Below are 24,292 nucleotides of genomic sequence, written 5' to 3' on the forward strand. Positions count from 1 at the left end.
CAAAACAAAATATGATAGAATTTAGTTTAAAAATCATATCTACTTCTTTATTAATATGTATATTCTCTCATCAACCACATCATCAGTATGTACAGAAATGAATGACATAACTCTTGTTTATTGGGTTATACATTCGTGATTTCTTTAAATGTGTGCCCACATGAAACCTTTATGATTGTAAAAAAAAAAACTTTGAAATAAAGCAACAATTAAAAAACAAAATTCTCCACTTGGTTTCTGGTTTTGAATGAAAAATTATCCAAACCATACTACTTGGGACTGTTGGAGGGGAATACTTTCTCAAAGAGTTTATTAAATCAATAGCTGCATTGTGCTACTCATCAAGTGAGTGTTAATGGTAATGATTTTTTATTTAACATTTTTATCAAACTTGGGGTCAGGCAATTTCATCTAAAAAAAAAATTGAAAGTTGTCACGCAGGCAATGTTACTCATCACTGCATACAGCAGTGCATATAGTTCAGTGATGCTGAACCATGCACAATATTGAAATCATTTCCTTTAAAACATGAATTACTGTTTGCAAAATTATATACACTTGCATTGGATGTGACTTACATACATTAATACAAATTCTGAAGTTTCTTTGGTGCCAAGCTCTACCTGAATAGTTTGTTGTATGACTTTCTAACCCTTAATGACACTCACTATTGGTAATTACTGTGAAGACTAGTTTTTGACATTTACCAATAATGTCCAATGTCTTTAAGCCACACTATGAGTTATGTGACAGGATTAAAATACAGGCAACAATTTTGTTCAGCAGGCTGGCGTAGCAAATTATTTAAAACAATGTTTTTTGCACACTGAATACTAATACTGAGTAGCAATTTATGATATTTCCAGGTTTGTGTCCTCCACGTCTCTCATCAAGAGATCTGCCTAAAACTGAAGAGCTAGACATTCCAACTCAGTGAAAATTGTTAAAGCTTAATTGACGTGCAATGTTTAATCTGGCTCAAATATAAGCCATGGAACATGCTGAATGCATGAAAATTAATTCACAAGCCGCGGCTTATGGTCTGAAAATTACTGTAATATAATCTTTTAAAATAGGCTTTAAAATCATTACCACCCTTTTGTCAAATAGCATGGCTAGAATCTGAGCAAAGGCAAAGGTTTCATTGATGCCATGAACACAACTAAGAAATGGTTATTATAGGCCAATCTGCAGGAAACATTAAATTAAATAAAATTATTCAAATAAAATATGAAGAAAAATTGATCACTATCATACCATATTATTGACACTTACAACAGTACCATATCTTCATTCCAATCAAACAAATTAAAATCACACAAAAATACCCAACAATTAGTACTGTTTTGAAGATGAGTTTTTAAAGTAATGCATGTTGTTTGTATTTATACAAGAGAACATATTAGTTGATTATTCTAGTTGTCAAGAAATGTTTTGCAAAAAGAATAAGTTGTGTTTATATCACTTTTTAAAATTAAAATGAAAGTTACGCATTTACATGTACACAAATGAAACCAAACAACAAAACAAATCAAACAAATATACACTGTAATCTGAAACTAGAAGAAAATGTTGAAAATCAAATTGTTGTCTATAAGTTGTACGGTCAATGAAATTTCTTGAGCAGATGATGAAATATTTGATTGGTTAGCATGGTTAGGTACTAAGATTTGCATGGTGAAAGAGCCGAGTAGGTTTACGGGTAAATCCAAGTAAATACATGAAATGACTACATCAAACATGTAAATTAAATATTATTTGGGTGTGATTCCTGGCTATAGGGCAGTTACAGGTTTATCATGTTGATGTCTTCCGATTGGCACCCGAACAAAGATATTGACAAAATAGAGAGACTACCAACATTGGGGCTACACAATGTAGATAACTACATGTAAGTTGGTAGAGAGCAGGCATGTTAATCCTGAGGTCTCAGGTTCAAGTCCTGCTCTTGTCAATCTTTCTTTGATCGACCCAAAATCATCTTTACATTTACCCTGTCAGTTTCCCCCCTGAGGTTTATTACTTGATAAATTTGTTTGGGGGAGATCTAGAGATAGGTGTTGGTTCTTAGCACAGGCATGAGATTTGCCAAATGTGAAAAATCCTCAAAGTTAAAATGGCTCAGAGAGTTATTTCACTCACATTCTAGAACTGGAACATATTCCACAGATTACCAGCACAGTTCAGTTCAGGAGGTTAACAGACTCAGTGCATCACCGGAAACCAAAAAATACCCGTGTGGACACAATGTGGACTACATGTATTGCCTTATCCCTTGGGTGTCTGTTTCACCTCTATCAAGAGAAATTTGAGGGCTCATCAAGGAGATTTTGAGAAAATCTTGATATCAGGAAAAATCCTGAAAAAGTTGCATGCCTGTGAGAAAAACCTGAATTGAGATAAAGTAGAGTTTCTTATTATTAAAAAACAAAACAATGCTCAGTTTATCATCAGGAGACTGGCCAATGTACCGAATAATCATGAAATGAATCAGTCCAACAAACTTGGGTAAACGTGAATACACCTTTTGAAACAACCTGTTGCAACTGTTACCTTCGCCCAAATTTAGTAGAAGATTGCACCTACCTGTACGTTCGCTAGATCGGAACAGACTCACTGTTCAGAGTATTTGCCATTTACTGGGCGAGTGCTTGGCTATAGACCCTTTTTATGCACATAATGTCTAACAGTAGGGCGCCCTCACCTAGAGGTCAAGTAGAGACTACTGTTTGGTCAAACCTGTGCGCAGCGCATATAAATCTGTGCGTTTTTAATGTTGCGTCAACGTTTTACCTGTAAGATGTTGGCTGGGTGATGTAAATGCATTTAATTAGGTCTATTGAATAACGTGTGTGCCCTTTTTTTTAAGAGTTCATGTTGTTCTTGTAGGGTCATTGCATGAAGACTGTATAGAAGTTTCCACACGGTGAATAGTAGAGGGAGACGTAGAATGCAAAATCACAGACGATGGATGGGATCAGTGGCCACATGACCACGGAGACCAACAGGAACAACATGGTGTTAACTGGCTTCTTGATTGTTGGAACTAACATTCTATGACAGAAAAGACAAAAGAGTTTCAAAATATCACTATCACTAGTGTAGCACTAAGAAGTCTCCCAAATTCTGTAAATCTACTCTAGGTAGTAGAGATTAAGTCTTTCAAATTCCAAACAATTCGCGGTAGTAGACTATGCATACAAAGCAAGACAAGTTCTCAAAAGAACATAATCTACCCAGCAAGTAGTGGTTTTACTGCCAACCAATTACATTACATTTCTTGACAACATAGGATTCGAACTGCCTCCAGCTACCGGGCAAATTCAATGAACTAGTTGGTAAGACTCTGCTCGAAAAATAGCAACGGTCATGGGTTCAAATCCCACTCGAGTGATATGTCCTTTTTTTTTTTTACAGAACTCAAGAAACGTACTGAGTATACAGTGGTAAAACACAATGGTGTACATGTACATGTAAAACCAAAATTAATATTAAAGTATACATTGTTATTTAACATTATGTGGAAAACCAAGTCAATAGTCAAAGGATCAGCAACTTACTTTAATCCGTGCCTGAAGACCGTCCTTATTGCTTTAGCCTCGTTCATTGTCAGGAACACACAGTTGGCAAGAATGAAGAGCATGGGCATGAAGTTGACGTCGAGCCATGCCCAGGAAAGCTGAGCCATAAGGTAGTAAGGTAAGAAGACAAACTTGGGAATGAACTCCACCCATTGGTCCCACTCAATGTTTTCACTCTGTGACGGGGTTGTAGGAAATTCAAACGTAGGTAATTATCATTGGCTTTTGGCAAAGGGCATTCATTTTTGTTCTCTGCTGTTATTTTACACAACCTATAACTAACATATGGCAACGTATAGCAGTTTTCTATAGTATAAAGCATTTTGAGAATCCTTTCACTTTGAATTGATGTTTTCACTCTAAGATGGGGTTTCCCCAAAACTGTGAAAGTGAATCCCCCAAAATGTGAATCTGAGAAGTGTTACTGATAGAAATGTCTGTCAAATTCTTCCTGCATTTTCAATGGTACACTCTGGCCTTTTCACACTATGGTTGCTTTACCCCTGGTCTGCCCCGGCAAATGGGCATACCACAGAAAAAAGCCACCCCTGCTTCAGTCCCAGGTAGGAGTAAGCCGTAAAACTTGAAATATGCAAACGGATTCCTATGGCATAAGGACACAGTGTTTGCCAGGGTAACTGAGGGGTAGACAAAAGTTTCAGGACCTGTTTTACAGGAGGATAAGAGATTCAGTGTGAACATGGCTAATGTTTCTGGACTTACATAGTTCATGGCCATCGGTAGTCCCTCCACACCGTCTTCTTCAACTTTGTGACTCCCAGGGCAAGTGATGTGAATAAAAGGAAGGAAGACGTCTTCGTAATAGAACATATACATTGAGTAGATCGTGATGCGTGGGAACTCTTTGACGGCGTACAAGAGGAATGTTGACAGACCGCGGTGTAATGACTGTTAACAGAAGGAAAAAACTTCAAGTCAAAAATCTAATTTTGAGGCTGATCTGAGGTTCTCTAGCCAGATCCCCTACATGTAGATTGGGGCCAATCGTTGTGGACGCTCTCAAAGATTAATGAACTGTGTCTGAAAGTTCTTTCTAAGAAGTAACTAAAACTGATCAGATGAGCAGACTATACTGTTCGTAACCTCAAGACCACACCGCGACTCTTTTCAGACCCAAAACTCCCACAGTCATGACAGTACATGGTTGTACCAATAAGTTACAATGCTACTATCTATTTATAGTTACTTGTGATTTTTCACACAATGCAAAGCTTCAAACAATCAAGTGTTTTCGTACCTTATACTCCCAGAAATCTCTTGGCGGTTTGGCGCCTCTCTGCTTGATCCGCTCTAAGGCTGCTAGTATTGCTCGTCTGTGTAAGGGGTTCTCAATATTAAAAGGTTCTTCCTCAAGTTGAGATTCGTCATTCAACCCCATTAATAAATTACCATCTGCAAAAAGAAAGACACTGTTTTATTTTACCAAATATAAAAGGCTTGGACCCAATAGTCATTGCCCAGGCCCTAGCTGCACTTTGAAAATTGTCCACTGTATATACACGTAATGGTACTTCTTTATAGGAGGTGATGTTTATGGGGGGAAATATTTCTTGCTTTTAGGGAGTATCTTAATAATTTGGCAATATTTTAATCCAATAATCAACCAATCCAACCAAAAGCGAACATTCCAAAACTATTCAGAAAGTGTGTTTATACATTGGGAATGTTTTTTGTTAACGGCATTATTCTCCATTGAAATGAATATGGTTACATGTTTTTTTTAAAAGATTTTTATCGCTAACATAACATGACTGGACAGCCACTTTAAGGTGTGGGCTACATAACACTTTTAAAACTGATTTGGGCTATCAAACAACCGGTTGAAACAGGGTTACTCCTGAGGCTGAAACAGGGTTATTTCTGGGGCTGAAACACTGTACTGCTGACAACACCAGAGCTTGGGTCTGGTCATAGAGTTATATATAAGAACTAGAGGGCGCACTGGCCGATATACGCGCCCCGGCATGCGCGCAGGCGGCCATTTTCTAAGTTGACAAAACTGGCATCTCACTGCGTGTGTTAGTGTGGCCATTTTGTAAGTTGAACAAACAGCATCGCGTGAGCGTTCAATAAAAAAAACCTCAAACGTGTATTTCATATTCAACGCGCGTGCAGAATGACGCGCTTGTCATCTTCTGGTCCTGTGGCGTTTGTGCACGAAGCATCACTCGTGCGCCATCTAGTTCTTATAAATAACTCTATGGGTCTGGTCAACTAGATTATGGTTAGGTGCCTTGCTCAAGTATCATGACCGGGATTCAAACCCACACTGTACTGCTGACAATACCAGAGCTTGGGTCTGGTCAACTAGACTGCTTGGCAACGATAAGCACATTGCAAATAGGGCTTATTTCATTCGGCCGGGCCACTGCTGGGGGTTAATACTATACAAGTACTTACTGATACTATGTTCCAGGAACTTTTGACTGTACTGGTTACCAGCCCAGCTGCCTAGTTCATACAACCACTGAGACACTTCTTCTGACTTCCATGTCCCTAGAGGTTTGTACACCAGCATGTTGCTATCACCACTGCCCCAGTTTAATAGTAACTGGATGACCTACAGATACAATGTTATACTTCCGTTACAAATCAATATCATGGGGCATACAAAATGTAGTAAGCAGCCTTTACAGTGTTGGCTGATTGGCTCAGTGCTATGAGCGACTTATTTGCAGTTTCATCTTTGTTAAAATGAACTAGTGTTGTCATTATTTTTAAATTATTGTATATTGTATACATAATTTATCTTAACATTTTTATATTGAGCTGGTCTACTGTTGTAATTGCCTGCAAAGGATGATTAAAGTGTTTTGAATTGAATTGAATTGAATTGAATTAAAATGCTGTACTTGTAGTAATGAACTAGCGTTGTGAGTTCCTTATTTGAAATGTTGTACTTGTTAAAATGAGCAAGTGAAAGTTCCTTATTTGCATTTTTCATCTTTGTTATAATGAGCTAGTGTTGTGAGTTCCTTATTTGAAATGTTGTACTTGTAGTAATGGGCAAGTGTCGTGAGTTCCTTATTTGAATAGTTGTACTTGGTAAAATGAGCATGTGTTGTGAGTTTCTTATTTTCAATTTTGTACTTGAATGAGCTAGTGTTGTGAGTTCCTTATTTGCAATTTTATACTTGAATGGGCTTGTGTTGTGAGTTCCTTATTTGAAATGTTGTACTTGGTAAAATGAACAAGTGTTGTGAGTTTCTTATTTGCAATTTTGTACTTGAATGGGCTAGTGTTGTGAGTTTCTTATTTGAAATGTTGTACTTGGTCAAATGAGCAAGTGTTGTGAGTTCCTTATGAGCCTCATTCAAAAAGCCAACCATAACCTAATCAATTGTTCAGAAACATTTGTTTATAATTTTGAAGTGGTAACAACTTTGTTACAATCTTAGGGTTCTGTGATGACACTATTTGATTGCAAAGAATCCATCTAGAGTACTTACAAAGACCACCCCCAACGTAGTCAGAACTCCCCAGACAAATCCCCGTGGAGCCTTCGTTGATGTCTTGCCTTTCGTCTGGTCTTTTTCCAGCTGCTGCCCAAACTCCTCGAATTCTTCCAAAATGGTCACGCTAGTCGGCGACTCCAAGGATGTTGTCCTTTCTTTGACCTGGGCAGGGTATAGCTTTTCTATCGTACTCCTGAAATTTTGATGACAAATATTATATTTATAAACCTGTAATTTGTATACTGAGATCAAAGCATTGTTTCTCCCGACTAAGGATCGAGCCAGGCGATTCATTGCCCTATTCACACTGTATCTCTTTATTACAACACTAGGCTCCCAGGATTTTTTTTACCCTCTGGTTCAATGACACATTTTTACACTGTCCCCACCTACATGGAGGTCCTAAATCCATGGAGTTCCCGTTGCACATTCTAAGGATACACTCAGGGTTTTACAGCTTTGAGTAGGGGTGACTATAATTCCTGGGGTTTGTGTATTTGCTGGGGTAGATCAGGGGTAAAGGGTTCCAGTTGTGAAAGGGGCGTCCCCTATTCCCAAGGGAATATTGTGGAATGTGCGCCTATCATTTCCATCATTTTTTAAGTCAAATTTGTTTTGCGTGCTTGTGCACGATTTCAACTCCCAAAATGGCAGACAGGATAGGCGCGTGTGAGTGCCCTGTGCATTGTGCAAGGGGTCTGGGCCTATAGTACTCCTAGAACTATGAAGTTCATTACGCTATAGTCTCTGCTATCGTCTTGTTAGTGTATACGATAGCGGAACAACCTTCATAGTTCTATAGGAGTAGGCCTATAGACTGAGAATAGGACACAAAAAGATAGTAGTTGAAGGTCTTAGTGATTGAACTAGTTTACCTGAGAATGATATTGACATGCGGGAACCCAGTCCAAGGGTACCTGCACTCTGGACATGTCGTCCTCTTCTGAGTCTTCCACCACCTGGCCAGACAGAGCCGACAGAAGCTGTGTCCACAGTTCAACGTCGTCGGCTGGACCATCGTCTCGTAACAGCACCCGCAGGTGAAGGTTGATTCGGGCATGGGAAGGTTGGCTGGCAAGGCCTCAGATGGCAAGGCTGCTGACTGTGTGTTGGAGATCATGGTATCGTAACTTGGGTCCTCTGTGTGTGATAGTCTACTCTGACTTTCTTCTCTGTTTGTCTCAATCATGGTTTTAATATTTTGTAGTCTAAGATAGAGTTAAGCCTTTTTCCAGTTTAAAGGTGAATGATGCAACATCCAGTAACTCTTGAATTCAGACAAACCCTGTCAAAATAATTACAAAGATTAGACCTACAAAGATAAAGCCAAGCTATAACAGAGATTGAAATCTTGTGACTGATGGAAGACCAAAATAATGATAGGGCCTACATGTTTATGAGTGCAATGGTGCGAATATGTTTATGAGTTGAAACATGGATTGTTCTATTCAACGAGGCAGAGTCGAGTTGAAAGGAACATTCCATCTTTCAACAAATAATATTTACACAAATGAAAAACATTCATTGTTTGTCTTATATAACATCCAAGTAGATCTAAACATCTAAAACATTTTGATTGGAGGATACAACTTTCAAAACAAAGTGTGTGCCTACAATTTTTTAATTGTGAAATTACACCCGTTTCTTTTGGGTCAGCCTGTTGGATTCAACAGTGACAATGTGCATTCTGATGTACAGCTGTTTTGAGACACGCAGACACCGAATGTAGTATGTGCCTTGTAACACTGCTGCGTACACAAAGACTAGACACGCACACACAGGGATGTTTTTACTCAGCGTGCAATAGTACTTTTCGGATGGAACGAAAAATGCACGTTATCATTTGGTACAAAAATATTTTCTTTTGCCAAATTATTTTAAATTTAGTACATGTACTATACAATTCATAGTACAACATAAGAAATGTCAAACACCAAGCAGTGCGACACTTTTGTTTGTTTTGTTTTGCGTTAACATTGGTTTACTTAGCAGGATCCGCTTGTTTGGATGTGAAGCTAAGGTTAGTTAGTTGCAGTCCAGCACACGACTTCATGAAATTGGCTACAGATCGTCAATAAACATGTAAAGCATAGGCAAAATTAGAACAGATTTAGTGATCAGTTCTTGTGTAATTTGGAAAAAGGCATGGACAAAATGGGTTAGTTAGAAATCAACAGAAGAGTCAGGACATGGATGGAGGACTAGAACCTAAGTAGTAAGGGTTAAGGCTCCCCTAACCCTTACCCTTAGTTTCTAGAAGGTGGAAAGTTACAATTCGCAACTGTTTTGCATTTTTGTTGATCATTAACTATAAAATCAGTATGCAATTAACAATTGACTTGTCTTGACATACCGGCCGCTCTGCATGACTGGTGACTGGACAGTACAGTCATTTGACCAGTTCGGGATCATTGACCAGTTCGGGATCACTTCAACTTTGCAATAACCAAATAGTTATATCACTTCTCATTATTACCAATTTCTGTTGATAAATGTGAAGATTAACACCCGTTAAACCAACAAACCCAAAATAAGGTGCCAAACATCATCAGCAAAAAAATTATGGCTGTTTTCCTGAAGGTTGTCTGCGAAATTTATCATTTTTTTGTTTAAAAATGTTGGTTGAAAAACACTGTTAAAACTTCTTACCTTAAGAATTGGAGTGCGGGGGCAAAAAATATTTATGTAAAATGATAAAAATGTGTAAAAAAACATTCCTGTAAATACTGTGCAGACATCTTGTTTTTTTGAGGGGACGAAGTTACCAAAATCTTCTTTAGGGGGGCAACTTACCCTTGACCAGTTCGGGATCACTCAACATCTCATTGCGTCAAATGGTGCCGCACTAACTTACTAAGTATGGTAAAATCATACTACTGCAGTAGAAAGTTTATTCAGATGATTTTGAGAAACATTACTTCAACAAATTCTTTTAGAATTTTTTTTTTTGAGAAATTTAAACTTGGAGGGGTCGATAATGCTTTTTAGGTTCGCTTCACTTTTTCATTTGCCTTTGCTGTTGTTTTGTGGTTTTGTCACTGGGTTTTTGCGCTGCTATTGAAGACACTTGCATGACATTCACTAAACAAATGAAGTCCAAGTCCATGCCAACACACCTCTGAAGTTTTGTGTCCTTGAGAGACAGTTTTATGAATGGGAGTATGGGTTTGCAATAAAGGGCACTCTACTGATTCAGAATAGATTCAACTGATCCTGAACTGGTCAAACAGGTGACAATACTTTTCTTAAAGCCTCTTCAAAAGAACTAATCTTTTTGTGTCAGTGAATACTTGGTGAGTTTTATGTCATGTTTAGGTAAACTGATAAACTTTTTTGTTTAAGATATCAAAGAGATTGCAACAAAAAACAATGTGAATTCAAAAAGTGATCCAGAACTGGTCAAACGACTGTACTCTAGTTAGAAGTACTTCAATACAAACATACATTTTACAGAAATCATATTTATTTTCATAATCATATTTATGAACAAACACCACAACGAACACAACAACACAACACAACACAACACAACACAACACAACACGGGCTACGTGTTTAACTAATGTGTGACAGAGCCCCACTAACTTGTGTGACACAAACAGACAAGTGGGCCTGCACTAAAAAAAACCATTATGGATTTAATTACCAGACCATCGTCACACTACTGATTTTGAAATACAAATTGATCAATACTCACATCACAATGGCCTTCACTCCTTTCAACCTGTGTAAGGGAGGTGTAATTATGCGTAATTACAACACAGTGGTGGTCCAATCCCAACGATTCTATTGAAACAATGAACCAAAATAGCCTTGACAAGTTGAAGTACGTAACATGATTTTCTTGTTGAAAAGACCGATTCTTTTAATGTCACATCGCCCCGAACCTAACCCGTTCATTCTTATGAAAATAGGTTGTTGGTGGGGGCGTTTGCCTTCAACAAGAGCTTTCCCAATCCCGAACAGAATACCAACTTCGAATCTTGGTTATTTTTATCAGTGTAGCGGGGATATTGCAGACCAAGAGTGATATGGGGAAACGAGTAAACACTGGAACAAAAACATGGACCTTATTTATTTATGCAAAACTACAGGGTCGGTTTACAGACGTGCCCGATTGATTTATCCATTCCCAAATGGGTGTTCAAGACGTCAACAATAGCACGTGCAAGTCACGTGAACAGAAGCGATTCTTGGTTACTGCTGCACACTACTTCTGTCATCTGTCTTCCGTCTTCCAAAGCAAAATCCATATTCAATTTTGGTTTTACCCATACACCGATGTGTATTCCAAAAAGTTAGCCATCACCAGCATGACCAGAGGTCATTCAGGAAATTACTGGTACAGTTGTTGAGTTTATGTAATCTTGATTAATGAATAATAGTTAATACCTTATAATTATTCAATCTTAATCTTAGCGGTGCTTGCATTTTTTAGCTGGACGGGGCACAGGCATCAGTCATTCACTAGAGTGAAATAGACCATATAGGTAGGTCCCCTTTCTTTTTTAGTTTTTACCTTCACTGTCCATGTTAAATTTTCTTCCTGCTTGGTTAAAAAAAGGGCAGTGGACACTATTGATTGGTAATTACTCAAAACAATTATACGGCATAAAACCTTACCTTACTTGGTGTTTTAAAGCCATTGGATTTGGGGATTGGACACTTTCGCTTCGGTAAATGGGTAAACAGTATTGTCCAAAGGCCCACACTTATCACAACTTATATATAAAATAACAAACCCTGTCATGACATGTGTTTAAAATAAATCTGTTATTCTCGATAATAAGAATTGATAATTGTTTTATTGTTTTCTCAAAAAGTAAAGCATTTCATGGAATAATATTTCCGAGAAGTCTTTTACCATAAACTCTGTAAGTTATTTGTAAATCTGTGAACTTTTATTTTGCTTCTGTTCCGAAAGTGTATAATGGCTTTAATGAGTAATTGGGAGAGGTTGATAATGAAACGTTGTTGGAAACGTCTCCCTCTGAGTCTGACACTCTCTGGTCTTGTTGTTTTCGAGAAACTTAGAAAATAAGTGTCAACGAAAGTTTGGTTAGAACTTTTAAATTTAAGGGTATAAATATTAACAGAGAACCTCCCAATATCTTATTTGTTTTCTTCAATTGTGGTCAATATCTTAATTTTTGGAAATACTTCTCAACTTGTTTATTTTGTAAGTGTTAGAAGTGTCAACTCAACTACAACTAGAAGTCACTAAACTGACAATTTAATTTTATTCAATGTTCACCTTGGTCCTAAGATCAAACTAAAGAAGAAGAGAAATGTAAAAAATGTAAAAAGCTAAGTTTAAATATGGGAATGATTATGAATGTGCTTGGACGGTTCTAAACACTCTGTTTAATACGGGTTGCAGTCTGGATGCGATAATTGCCCAAGCCGGAGGCAAGGGTAATTAAATTATCAGCTCACAGACTGTAACCCGTTTTAAACAGTGTTTAATATCGGCCAAGCATAATGTTATTCTCATATGTAAATACCTTTGCAGTCAAAAAACACGAAAACTTTGTGGTCCAACACTTTTCAGTTGTTCAATGAACACCCCTCCAGCTATGAAATGGTAAGGCCCTCTGGTAAAAACTCCTTATACGGAGATTGGCGTGCGCATCACTCATGATGTGGCCAGCCGTTGCTCTCCATCAATAGGAATAAGTAAACTGTCTTATAAGCACAGGTGCAAGCTCGCCTGTCACGCCCATTTTTAAACACTTCCTGATGTGGTTATACACGTATAATCATCCGTTTAAACACCCCCACGCGATGTCACCTTAACAATCAAAATGGAGAAACTGTCCTAGGTATTTATGAATGTTACTTAAATACTATAGAATGTGGGTTGAAATTATTATTTTTCCATCTCATTTATTCCATTTTCCAGATTGCTGAGATCGAACTACATCTAATCCTACATGTAGATCAGTCATTCTCTGTCAGTTTTCAGACATTAAGAGTCAGTTCAGGTAATAGTTCACATATTTGCTCACGGTCAAAAAAATTAATTTTTTTATACTTTGTGGGTGGAAGGGCCATGGGGTGCAAGTAAACAAAATTGCATTTTCAATTCTATATTCAGCCCGTTGCCATGGTTACAGCTCATTTTGTTTGTTGGCCATTTTAGGCCGATTTGGGGGTCTGAAAAACTGGTTTTTAGCTCATATTTACAACTCCACCCCACCAAAATGCAAAATTATTTCAAAAAACCTTGTATATTACTACAAAGTATCATCCTTGGCCTTCCTTCAGAAAAAAAAAAATATTGCTTTAAATATCACCCTTGTGCTATTTTTGCATCATGCAAAAGAGTATGATTTTAGAATTTGCAAAATCGCCATTTTTACCCTATTTTTGGACCCCAAAATGTCAACTTGCCAGGGGTCTCAGAAAATTTTCCTTTCGGCTGTGATTAGGGCCAACATTGGTACTTTCATATCTGGTGAGAAAAACTTGGGCAATTGTATCCTGTTGTGACAGGGACTTACTGCCTCAAAACTAGACTTTTTTCCCAAAACGTGAAAAAATGCTCTTTAAGGGTCTTTTCAAATAATATTGTTATACGTCGTCCACGGTGAACAAAAAAGGAATATTTTTCTTATACTTTGTGGATGGTAGGGATTTGGGGTCCAAATAAACAAAACTTAAATTTCAAATCATTTCATAATACGTTGCCATGGTAACAGTTTATTTGTGTTTAGGCCACTTTTAGCCGATTTGGGGGTCTTAAAATCTGTTTTTTTAGTTAATATTTACAACTCTACCCCACCAAAAAACAAATATTTCATAAAACCTTTTACATCACTACAAAGTATCATCCTTGGCTTTACCTAAGACAAAAATTATAGCTATAAGTTTCACCCTTGTGCTATTTTTAGAACGTGCATTAGGGTGTGTTTTTAGAACTTGCAAAATCAACATTTTTACCATATTTTTTGCCCTCAAGATTTCATTTTTTTTCCAGGAGAATATTTTCCTTTCGGTTTTGAATAGGGCTTTTCTCAAAGCTGCAATAATCCCATCAAATGGTAATAAAACCATAAAGTTGTTGTTAGTGTTACAATTATTAATACTCCCCTGTGTTTTTCCTCTTTGCTTCTATGGAACCTATTCCCATGGCAACGGAGTGATGCCATCTAAATTGCCAAATATTTATTAGGCATCGCTTGGGGTTGGTGGTGATCAACCAGGCATTAAGAGATAAAACGCATCCCTCCCGCTTAAAATATATTGCGTTTTTAATTGGCATTGCCATCGTCTACCGATCAGTATTGCAAGGTTCTGCGTAAAGAACACTGCTGCGAAAAGTGAAGCTTACTTTGTTCCATTAAAGCTGACTTCATTACTAGCTGAAAATTAGCAAGTTATTTGAGGAGGATTTTGTCGACATGCCAGCAGTAGATTTTTGAAAGTCATGATGGGCTTGTTGTGTAAACGTGCCTTTAGCAATGGAGTGTTACTTTGGGCAGTGGTGTGGCTGAAGCTATTGGTATGTACACAAAAAGCGTTGTCACAGTCTTAAAATTCATAATACTTTTTTAATGGGTTTTATAAATGTTTTGGTTCATTTAGCCCCTTTGGTTTCCACAGTAACTTCGGACTGTACTGTTGTAGCGACAATTTGTGGAAATATTAATATTTGAAAGTTTTTGTTAATGGTCTGATATTTCGACCATAGCTACAGGTGTCTTTCTCAAAGGCTAAAACGTTATCAGAAGTTTGCAATTCTTAGTATTCGTAATTGTAAAAACTATTTTTTTGTGTCATTTTTTGTTTACCACTGTTTTGTGGTAAAAGGAGAAAGCTGTTAACCAACAAAATAATCTGTGGTATGAATTACAAACATTTTTTAAACGTACTTGGTGGATTTCACAAAGGTAGTCCTAACTTAGGACTAGTCCTAGGCAATCTCTTAGCATTGCCTAGGACTAGTCCTAACTAGACTGGTCCTATCTCTTAGCATTGCCTAGGACTAGTCCTAAGTTAGGACTACCTTTGCGAAATCCACCCCAGGTGACATGGTATGTGCATGTAATAAGACCAGCCGTCGATTTCGCCAAACTCTTCCTAACTTAGGATTCATCTTAGGACTTAGGATGGGTTCAGTTCCGTATCCAAATACGTAGGACGAATTGAACCCATCCTAAGTTAGGACGGGTTACTCGTCCTAACTCGAGTTAGAATTAATCCTAGCGCTTCGTGAAATCGGCTGCTGGTTCATATAATACTTCCTTTTTTGCAAAATGAAAATTCCATTCTTGCAGCAACAAGTTTATTTAACACAAAGCTGGACTAGTCTATCAGAACTAAAACTCTTTTGGCAAAAGTAGGCTATGTAAAAACCATGATGTTACTAATAAAAAGTATGCTTCATTCGCAATGCAGTACCTCAAAACTTAAAACATTGTTTAGGGCCTACTGTTAATAGCATTATTACTGTAGTTAACTTAGTTAACTTAGTTAACTTTCGGTGCACACAGTTTTGATCATATATCCAGCCGCCTAAAGTATTTTATTTTTGTTTGTTTTTTATTTGTTTTTTATTTTTTATTTATTATTATAAAACCATATTACCTGTAATAAGCTCTCCATTTCACTACAAATACAATTTGATATACTTCTGGCACACTCTTGAAACTTTGCCATTAAGAACCTTGTTTTCTTCAGAAAACCTTGGAAGACTCAAAAGGAAAGTTACACATATATTTTATCTTGAAACAACAATTCTTGCAAATACAATGTAGCATTTTGTTAAAAGTTCTAGTATTTTGAAAGTAGAAGAATAACTATCAATGTGCTTGATAAATGGGTCTTGTAAAAACATAGCCCTGAGTATCTGCGGTGCCGTAAAGATATTATGAGCTGGATACACTCATTATGTGTACAGGTTTTATAATGATTTCATAGCATAAAGTCTGTTATTATGAAATGTTTTGTTCTGTCTGAAGTGCTCATAGTATTCCTGGTAATTTGTAAAATGTTATGATGATTGAGGTAACAGTTTAGTATAAATTAAAAACAAATTTTAGTTGTGTACACAATATCAAAATACAGCTTAACAACGGGACAAAAATGACTTGAAATTTTTGTACATTTCTGTTAAAACAAAATGTAAAAAAATACATTTCTGATTATTTTAAACATTTCAATGAGACCGATGTCTATGATGCAAGCTATTTCAACACGATTACTTACATTTCAATGACTAGGACTCTTTGTCATAATTAGTCATTTAAAGAAACTGGTCACCTTTGGAAATAATTGTCAAAGACCAGTATTCACAATTGGTATATTATATATCCTGACATATATGCGTAAAATAAACAAATCTGTGAAACTTGGATTCAATTGGTAATCAAAGTTGCAATTTGAATGTTTTCAGATGCGTTCGTATATAAAAGGTTTCTGTTGAAGTCGTTTAATATTTGAGTGAGTGAGAAATTAGATTTCTCAAAAACTATATGTTACTTCTGAGGAAGCCGTATCTCACAATGTTTTATACTATCAATTATAACACACCTCTTGCTCGTTCTGTATTCTGATTGGCTGAAACACGGTCACGTGGGATGAACTAATATACGCTAGTGATCGCGCGCGCGTGTTCTGCAGGAATAGTACCAGAGCGGGCACTAGTCTTTGCAAATAGTGCCCGCGGTAACAGCGCCCTCTCTTGACTTGAACCGTGAACAAACTACAAATTAATTCCTTTTTCTGTTCTTATTTGACATTTTAAGACCGAGCTGTGTTATAAAACACATATTGACTGGCATAATTCGGTAACTAGTGTATGTCTATTCCCCCTCGGGCCTGTGAGTGACCAGAAGAGGGGCCTATTTCCCTCGGCCTTTGGCCTCGGGAAATAGGTCGCTTTTCTGGTCACTCAAAGTCCCTCGTGGGAATAGACGTATACTAGTTACCTCATTGCCAGTCAGTATGTGTATAATAGTTCTCCTTTACTCATTACCAAGTAAGTTTTTTTGTGCTAGCAATTATTTTGAGTAAGTCCAGTGCCTTTAAAACATGTAGCCTTGGGTGAAGGAGTAATAAATAAGTAATTTTTAAAATTTAATGATTCAAAGAGCCCATTAGCTTGATGGACCATCAACGTTGTGAGGCTTATATATGTATTAACTCCTGACATTACACCTTAAAACAAAAAGAGCGATATACATGTACCATGTATACTACTGGAAACAAGCTAATTGCTGACTGCCTAGGCCCACTTTCATGGCTCTGTAAAGAATCAGCACTTACGGATGTATGGAATACCCGCTTATTTTACATGTATTTCTGCTTACCGTTCAAGTGCGTATGCGTATTCCACATTGAGGCATTTTTCAAGCTTACACAGGGCTAGCTTACACATAGGCCGAAGCGAAAAATTGTGATCAGAAGCACAGAAGAAGCCATAAAATGTGGCCCTTAATATACACTGCTCTAGAAATGAATTCTTGAAAAGAGAATTCTTGGAAAATCTCACTAGAGTTTCACCGGAGTCAGTCACATATTGAAGATATGTGACTGGCTCGGGTGGAAATCTAATGACACAACTCTCAAAAATGAGATTTTGATATAGTTTGATTCTTTTATTTGATACCTGAAAAAATCAGTTGAATACTTACAACAATGTTACTTTTTAAAATCTATTAGTAAAAAATATTATTGTCATGTCATTGTGGAGCTGTCTAGAGCATGAGACTCATGAGGCTTAACCATCGGAGTGTGAGTTAGATACTATTAGTCATGGTTCTTTTATGTAAACTTTAATGCCCTTGAGCAAGGCACTTAACCATAATTGCTTCTCTTCACCTAGGGGTTTACATGAGAGCCTGCAAGGGATGAGTTTAGTATTGCTTTGGATTAATCAACCACATACCCCAACGAGTTGAGAATGTTTGATTAGTTGTTTTGAGTATGGCTGGTGAGGGGTTATAATGTTTTGTCACACTGGGGATGGATTTCACAAAGGCAGTCCTAACTGAGGATGTAGTCCTAGGCAAAGAGATAGGACCAGTCCAAAGTTAGGATGAGTTGGACCAGTCCTATCTCTTAGCATTGCTTAGGACTAGTCCTAAGTTAGGACTACCTTTGTGAAATCCACCCCTGGGCCCAATTTCATAGAGCTGCTAGGCACAAAAATGTGCTGAGCATGAACTTTCTTCCTTGTTAAAAACAGGATTACCACCAAATTTCCATGTGACTTTCAGGATAAGCAATTTTACAGCTGAATATCAGAAACAAACAATATCCAACAAATGGAAATTTTGTTGGTAATCCTGTTTTTGTCAAGGAAGAAAGTTCATGCTAAGGAAATTGTTGTGCTTAGCAGCTCTATGACATTGTGCCCTGATCTACATGTAGCTCAGTGTTGTACTACAAACACAACATTTAGTTTGATGGTTATACTAGTATTTATACTTGCAATGAAACAGTCAAGATTATTAAAATAGAAATATATGCTGCATCCAGTAGCCATATCTTTCCACCAGAGTTTTGTAATGCTACTATCACTGTTCATGTTTGTCTTTTTCACTGAAGTAGTCTTTTTAATATTGTATATACATAAATACCTATTGGTGGAGAGTTCGACATGTGGGTGTGTATAAACCTTTGTTTATGACCAGTAAAAAGTGTTGAAACATGGGCGTGACACGTGACTTGCACCTGTTCTTATAAGACAGTTTCTTCATTCCTATTGGTCGAGAGCAACGGCTGAAACAGTTGTGCCACATCACGGCAATATGCGCGAAGCATTCCCTTATAAGGAGTTGGTTACCCGAGGGCGGCAGAGGGCTTTACCATTTCATAGCTGGAAGGGTGTTATGTTGAAAGAAATCATTGAACAATTATAATTTTTGCATTTATTTTACTTTTTGACCAAAAAGTGTTGATGTTTTTGACCAAAAAGGTATTTATGAATGGGAATCAAAGTGTGTTGAATCGGTTTTCAACTAGTGGTTTAAACTTGCCGAGACCTGGTTCTTATTTACCTCGACTTTGTCTCGATAAAATTATCAAGAACCAGGCCTCGTTAGGATTAAACCACTAGTTGAAAACCTCTTCACCACACATTGCTTCCTTTTTTTAACATGTATTTGTTATGTTATTTTATTGTAAACCAAATTTCTTTAGTCTTTGACTTTTTTGGGTGATATATTTCTTAAAATAAACACAAATTTTATTTTATTCTGAATTTGAATTTGTAATGCAATTCCATGGACTCATCTTTGCTACTTTTTCTTCTTTCATTACAGGTGTTCTCTCAGACAGTCAATGGTAAGTCGCAACATTATATAAAACTTTTTTCCAACCACTTCCTTTCTGCTGTGAAAGCTAGACGGTTTTGTGCAATATGTTGTTAAAGCATTTCAAAATTTTGTAAAATGTGTTAAAAAGTGCAATTTGTTTTTAAATCCATTGAACATTTGATGTTGTCTCATTTCAAGTATTATTGTCTGTACATTTTCTGCAAAGAATTTTCAGCTCATTCCTTTGTTTTGATGACATGCAATCAAGCTATTATTCAATATGACCTTCCCCGTAGGGTTGGCACAGAAATTTCTCTGTGGAATTTCTTTCTGTTGTCTGGTGATTTAATTTTTCAAAGAGATCAAATAAAATGAAAGTTTACACCATTTCAACCCGAGGTTGGAGAATTTTCCAAACTTTTAAGGAGGACTCCATCTGTTGAAAAATTAGTGCGTCACAAAACTGAAACCTGAGTCCCTCTTCAAGCTTGTGACATCACATAACAGTAAATGTATTTCTTGCTAGAGATTTAATAAATTTCTAATGCCTGCTGGTGGTGCCAATAATCAATGACCGCCTAAAGTGTGTTTTTACAGGGTTATTTTGGGATCCCTGCATTTACCTGTCAAAACACCTGGAACTGCACCTGCTCTTAGTTTATTTTTCTGCATTGTTTAAAATGTCATCATTTTATATTGTCACCAACCAAACAGCGCGATGTTGAGTGTATAATTTATAGATATCCTGGCAACAGGTTTTGTGCCTTAATGCACTACTGCTTAACACCCATTGAATTATTAAAGGCTTGATCTACATGTAGTCACTAATATGATATGCGCTACGGGGTGGGGGGGGGGGGAATAAAGATAAATTGCGGTAAAGATTATTTCTCTGGGCAGAAAATAGCAAAGTTCGGTAGGTTTAGGGTGTGCCTTTGACAATGTAGGTAATATAATGTGGTATAAGATTTCTCTTTCAGTGGTACTGAAACAGTTTCCAGTCCGTACCTGCCTGCATGGGGTTTCCTTAGAATAATTCTTTGGGGTTTTCGTCCCACATCTTCCTCACCATTTGGTTCTTGGCTTCATACAGTATTTGTGGCTTCACAACTAGAATAATAAATAATTAAAAAACAATTGAAAAACAATTAGGCAAAAGTAGGTTTACAACTTAAGACGAAGTACAGAATTGGTGTTGACATTTTTTTTAATTAGTTTGAAAGTTCACTGAAATCAATTTTGTACCAGCATCGATCTGTCAGAGTCAAGGTAATTACATTTTATGGGCTCTCCAAAACATTGTTTCATTTATTGCAGACTCGAAATCACTGATGTAAACATGCAAAGAATCCTAGAACCCCCCCCCCCCCCCAAAAAAAAAAAAAATTACCTTTTTTCTTCTACTTATTCTTTATGTGTCCATTTAAGCATTAAACACGCACATAACAATTATGAAATGACAATGACAATACAATTTAAAAAGAAAAGAAAAATTGTTCTATTTGTCAGTGTATTCTTAGGTATTAATATTGATGAGAACTTGTCCTGGAAAAAACACATAGATGTTTTAACCACCAAAATCTCAAAAAATGTTGGTATTATGAATAGATTGAAATATTTTCTACCGCAAAAGATTTTGTTAACTTTATACAATGCATTTATTCTTTCATATTTAAATTACGCAATATTATCCTGGGGTCACCAAAAGGCACTATGTAACAAACTTTTACTATTGCAAAAGAAAGCCGTTAGAATTATTACAAAAGCCAACTATCTTTCTCATTCAGCTCCTATATTTGCCGAACTTAAAGTGCTCAAATTTAATGACCTGTAACGTCTGAACTTGGGTAAATTCATGTTCAAGAACAAATACCGCCTGTTACCTAATAGCTTTAATGAAATGTTTACTTTAGCTTCATCAATACATTCCTATGGTACTCGTAAAGCATTGAAGGGGGATCTGTATGTCAATCACAATAGAACTTCAATTCATAAAAATAGCGTTGTGCAACGAGGAGTAGAATATTGGAATAGTCTTCCCATACATTTTAAGCAACCTTCTACAATCAGTACATTTTCAAGAAAACTTAAACACTACTTGCTAGATACTTATCTGTAATGCCATCAAAATCTAATGTTGTTCTTTTTAATCGTTTGCTTTGTTTGGTCTCAGCTGTCAGCTTGTGTATACCTGTGTGTCTGTTTTGTCTCTCAATAGGGAATACTTTGGTACACAAGTAGTAATCGGCATCTCACCTCACGAAAGCGAGATGTAGTTTGTTTGTTTTTTTGGTTTTTTTGGGGGACATACTGTTGCATTATTTTGTTCTCTGATTTTTATCATCATTGAAATTAGGCAAATTTATGTACAATTTAATTGGCAATCACTCTACCTGTATTTTCGAGAGAAAAACTACAATAACTACTACTCAAATGCATATTCCTTATAACCTTATATTTCATGACTTTAATAGTAGGAGTTCATTTAATGATGACTCGCCTTTGTGTTGTTTGTAGGCCTACACCTATCATCTGACCATGTTGTCCCTTGTCTTTGTTTGTGTTCCTTGGTTTCATGTTTGTCTGTCAATAGGTTAGGGCACAAAAGCATTTTGCTTAACCTTACACCTAAATGTTGTCTTTAAATTACTGCTCATTGTTTTTTTTGAAGTATTGTGTACCTAATAATAATAATAATATAATAATAATTTGGGGGGCTAATCGTCCTTACTCGCAGCTAAGAGCTGAATTGCGAAAGACGCGGCTACAACGTGTTCGAGAAGCAGGCATGCAAGGGCGCATTCAGCTGCCAGCCACACCAACCCATTATGACCACGGAGCACAGCCAAGATCGAAAGTGTTTGATTTTTTCCTGAGGGAGGAAAACCGGATAGTCTGGAAAACCCTCGTGGCACAGCAGAGAACCAACGCACAACTCAACTCACATATGACCCCAACCGGGAATCGAGCCGGGGTCACGTTGGTGAGAGGCGAGCGGTTTACGCACGAGCCAACCGTGCCACCAAGCCTAATCATACCTCATACGATATTGCTTGTTTTAATTTTGACATAAATGTACGCTATTGTATTATAGTTTTGTATGACAGCATTGAAATAAATGTACTGAATATAATAGTATGTAAAACAGTATACAAATATTAAGTATCATGGGTGCAGTGGTTAGTGTTTTCATGAATTCAAAATACGGAAAAGTCTATTTAAAGCATTCATCTCCATTGTGAATGCATCTAAACTGTTAATTTTTAAAGAGAGGGTAAACCTTTTAGTAATTACTCCAAAAAGTAATGACCATAAACAATTATCCCGGACAAATAATGAAAGACTCATGACACAAAGTATTTGTTGTTCGCTGTCTAGCACGGACAGGGTCAAAATTTATTTCTCTCAATTTTACTCTTTCGTTCCACAGAAAACATTTCAACAATGAAAGGAGTCAGCCAACTCAAAAGGTTAAAACAAAAGTGGACAAAATGCCACTACACACAATTCTTTACCTCCAGTGATAATTCTTGAGGAACTTCCTGATGTCTACCAGGAGTCTAAGAATTATTCAATTCAAATAAGTTCGCCGCGGACTTACAATACACATTGCATCCCAATAAACGGGTTTGGAAGTGTCTACTCCAAAGCACTGACTCCACCACACGGTGTCTTACTGGTGAAGCCAAAGGGACCTGGCAATAAAAACAAGCATGCACATGAGATTTAATGGCTGACACCTTAATTCTTGTCTCTTGTTATAAGTATACATGTATACATAATACATCACCTGCTCCGAGCGTCTGCCGAAGCATTTCTCATAGGAGTCTACCTGAAAGACACTATGAATTCAAGCTAATTATTTATATTTTATCATAATTTAAGTCAGTTTTTACAAACCACAACATTCCCCACATATCATTTAATCACTGGTTAGCATTGTAACTATTTTGCAGAGAACAACCTTAATCCAGATTTTAATGTATCATCGTCGAGGGTGATATTATCAATTGCTGATATAAATGTGTCTTTATTGTGGGAGAGGTGGGTGGGGAGAAAAATTATTTTGACCCTCTCTATCCGTTGCCGAGACAGAGAGTGAACTGCAACAATGCTTACCGAGGCGTTATCGACCTACACGCCGGTTGTGATTGGTCCTTCAAATTGATCGAACCTTTAAAACACGCATCATGATTAGTCCAGACCGTGCGTCTCCAAAACAAGGAGACAATGAGGCCTAGCGGACCGGATCACTATTTGCCGTGGATAAATGAGTTTTTCTTCGATGCTCGAAATAAAACTTTATTACTCTGTAAAGAGCACTGTATCCTTATTATTATATAATATTTTCAGAACTGGCACCCTTTAAAGAATTTTAGTTTTAGAGAAAGAGGTATTTTTTGGCAAACATTTTTTTGCAGAGAAAGACTAAATGAAAGCCTTTCTGAAGTATCTAAAAGCACACAATTCTATGAAACAAGGACATTTTTCTTTCATTATTTTCGATCAACTTCAATGACCATTTGAGCCAAAATTGTCACAGGTATTTTATAACAATGTTTATGATGTGGCGACATACACCTGATTGTAGTTATTGCACTTTTGTTTTATTGGAAAGTAGAGGGTTGGAACGAATTTAATGGTATTCACAAAACCAAACATATAATTTCAGGTCCAATTGCTTCCAAAACTCAAATATTTTAAAGCCACAGCAGTCGACTACATGTAGGTCTCAAAATCTACTCACGATTCAATCATCATAAATGGAATCCTTGAATTTGTTTGTATCAAAGGTGCATGGTTACCATGGTTACAGTTTGTCAAAACACTTAATCGTTGCAAAACACCGCACAAGAACAATGATGCAAACAGTTCATTATTCTGTAAAGTACAGGTAACCCTCCATTGCTGGAGAGATGACACAAAGTAATAGGTAATAAATTACAAAAAGCAGCAACAATTCTCAGAAAAA

At 36.9% G+C, this 24,292-nt stretch overlaps 2 protein-coding genes across 3 annotated transcripts in view; one reads left to right on the forward strand and one right to left on the reverse strand.

Annotated features, from left to right (window-relative positions):
• Window positions 1-38: 38 nt before the first annotated feature.
• Window positions 39-11,140, reverse strand: LOC139943732 (bifunctional apoptosis regulator-like). 2 transcript variants are annotated; one of them, XM_071940489.1, is made up of 8 exons: window positions 10,755-11,140; window positions 7,933-8,342; window positions 7,052-7,250; window positions 6,003-6,162; window positions 4,840-4,994; window positions 4,305-4,490; window positions 3,561-3,757; window positions 39-3,054 (listed from the first exon to the last, which is right to left on the reverse strand). In XM_071940489.1, the coding sequence occupies exons 2-8, from the start codon at window positions 8,244-8,246 to the stop codon at window positions 2,892-2,894; spliced, it is 1,374 nt and encodes a 457-aa protein (XP_071796590.1). In that variant the 5' UTR covers window positions 8,247-8,342; window positions 10,755-11,140; the 3' UTR covers window positions 39-2,891. The 2 variants fall into 2 exon arrangements, with proteins under 2 accessions (XP_071796590.1, XP_071796591.1); XM_071940490.1 differs by lacking the exon at window positions 10,755-11,140 and adding an exon at window positions 9,411-9,534.
• A 3,342-nt stretch (window positions 11,141-14,482) lies between these two features.
• LOC139943733 (uncharacterized) overlaps window positions 14,483-24,292 on the forward strand; it is a 50,426-nt gene continuing 40,616 nt past the window's right edge. Inside the window, exons 1-2 of the mRNA XM_071940491.1 lie at window positions 14,483-14,561; window positions 19,327-19,348. Coding sequence (XP_071796592.1) covers window positions 14,487-14,561; window positions 19,327-19,348 — 97 coding nt within the window. The 5' untranslated portion in view covers window positions 14,483-14,486. The remainder of the gene's footprint in view (window positions 14,562-19,326; window positions 19,349-24,292) is intronic.

The sequence above is a fragment of the Asterias amurensis genome, chromosome 11, assembly GCF_032118995.1.
Source record: "Asterias amurensis chromosome 11, ASM3211899v1".
Classification (NCBI taxonomy): domain Eukaryota; kingdom Metazoa; phylum Echinodermata; class Asteroidea; order Forcipulatida; family Asteriidae; genus Asterias; species Asterias amurensis.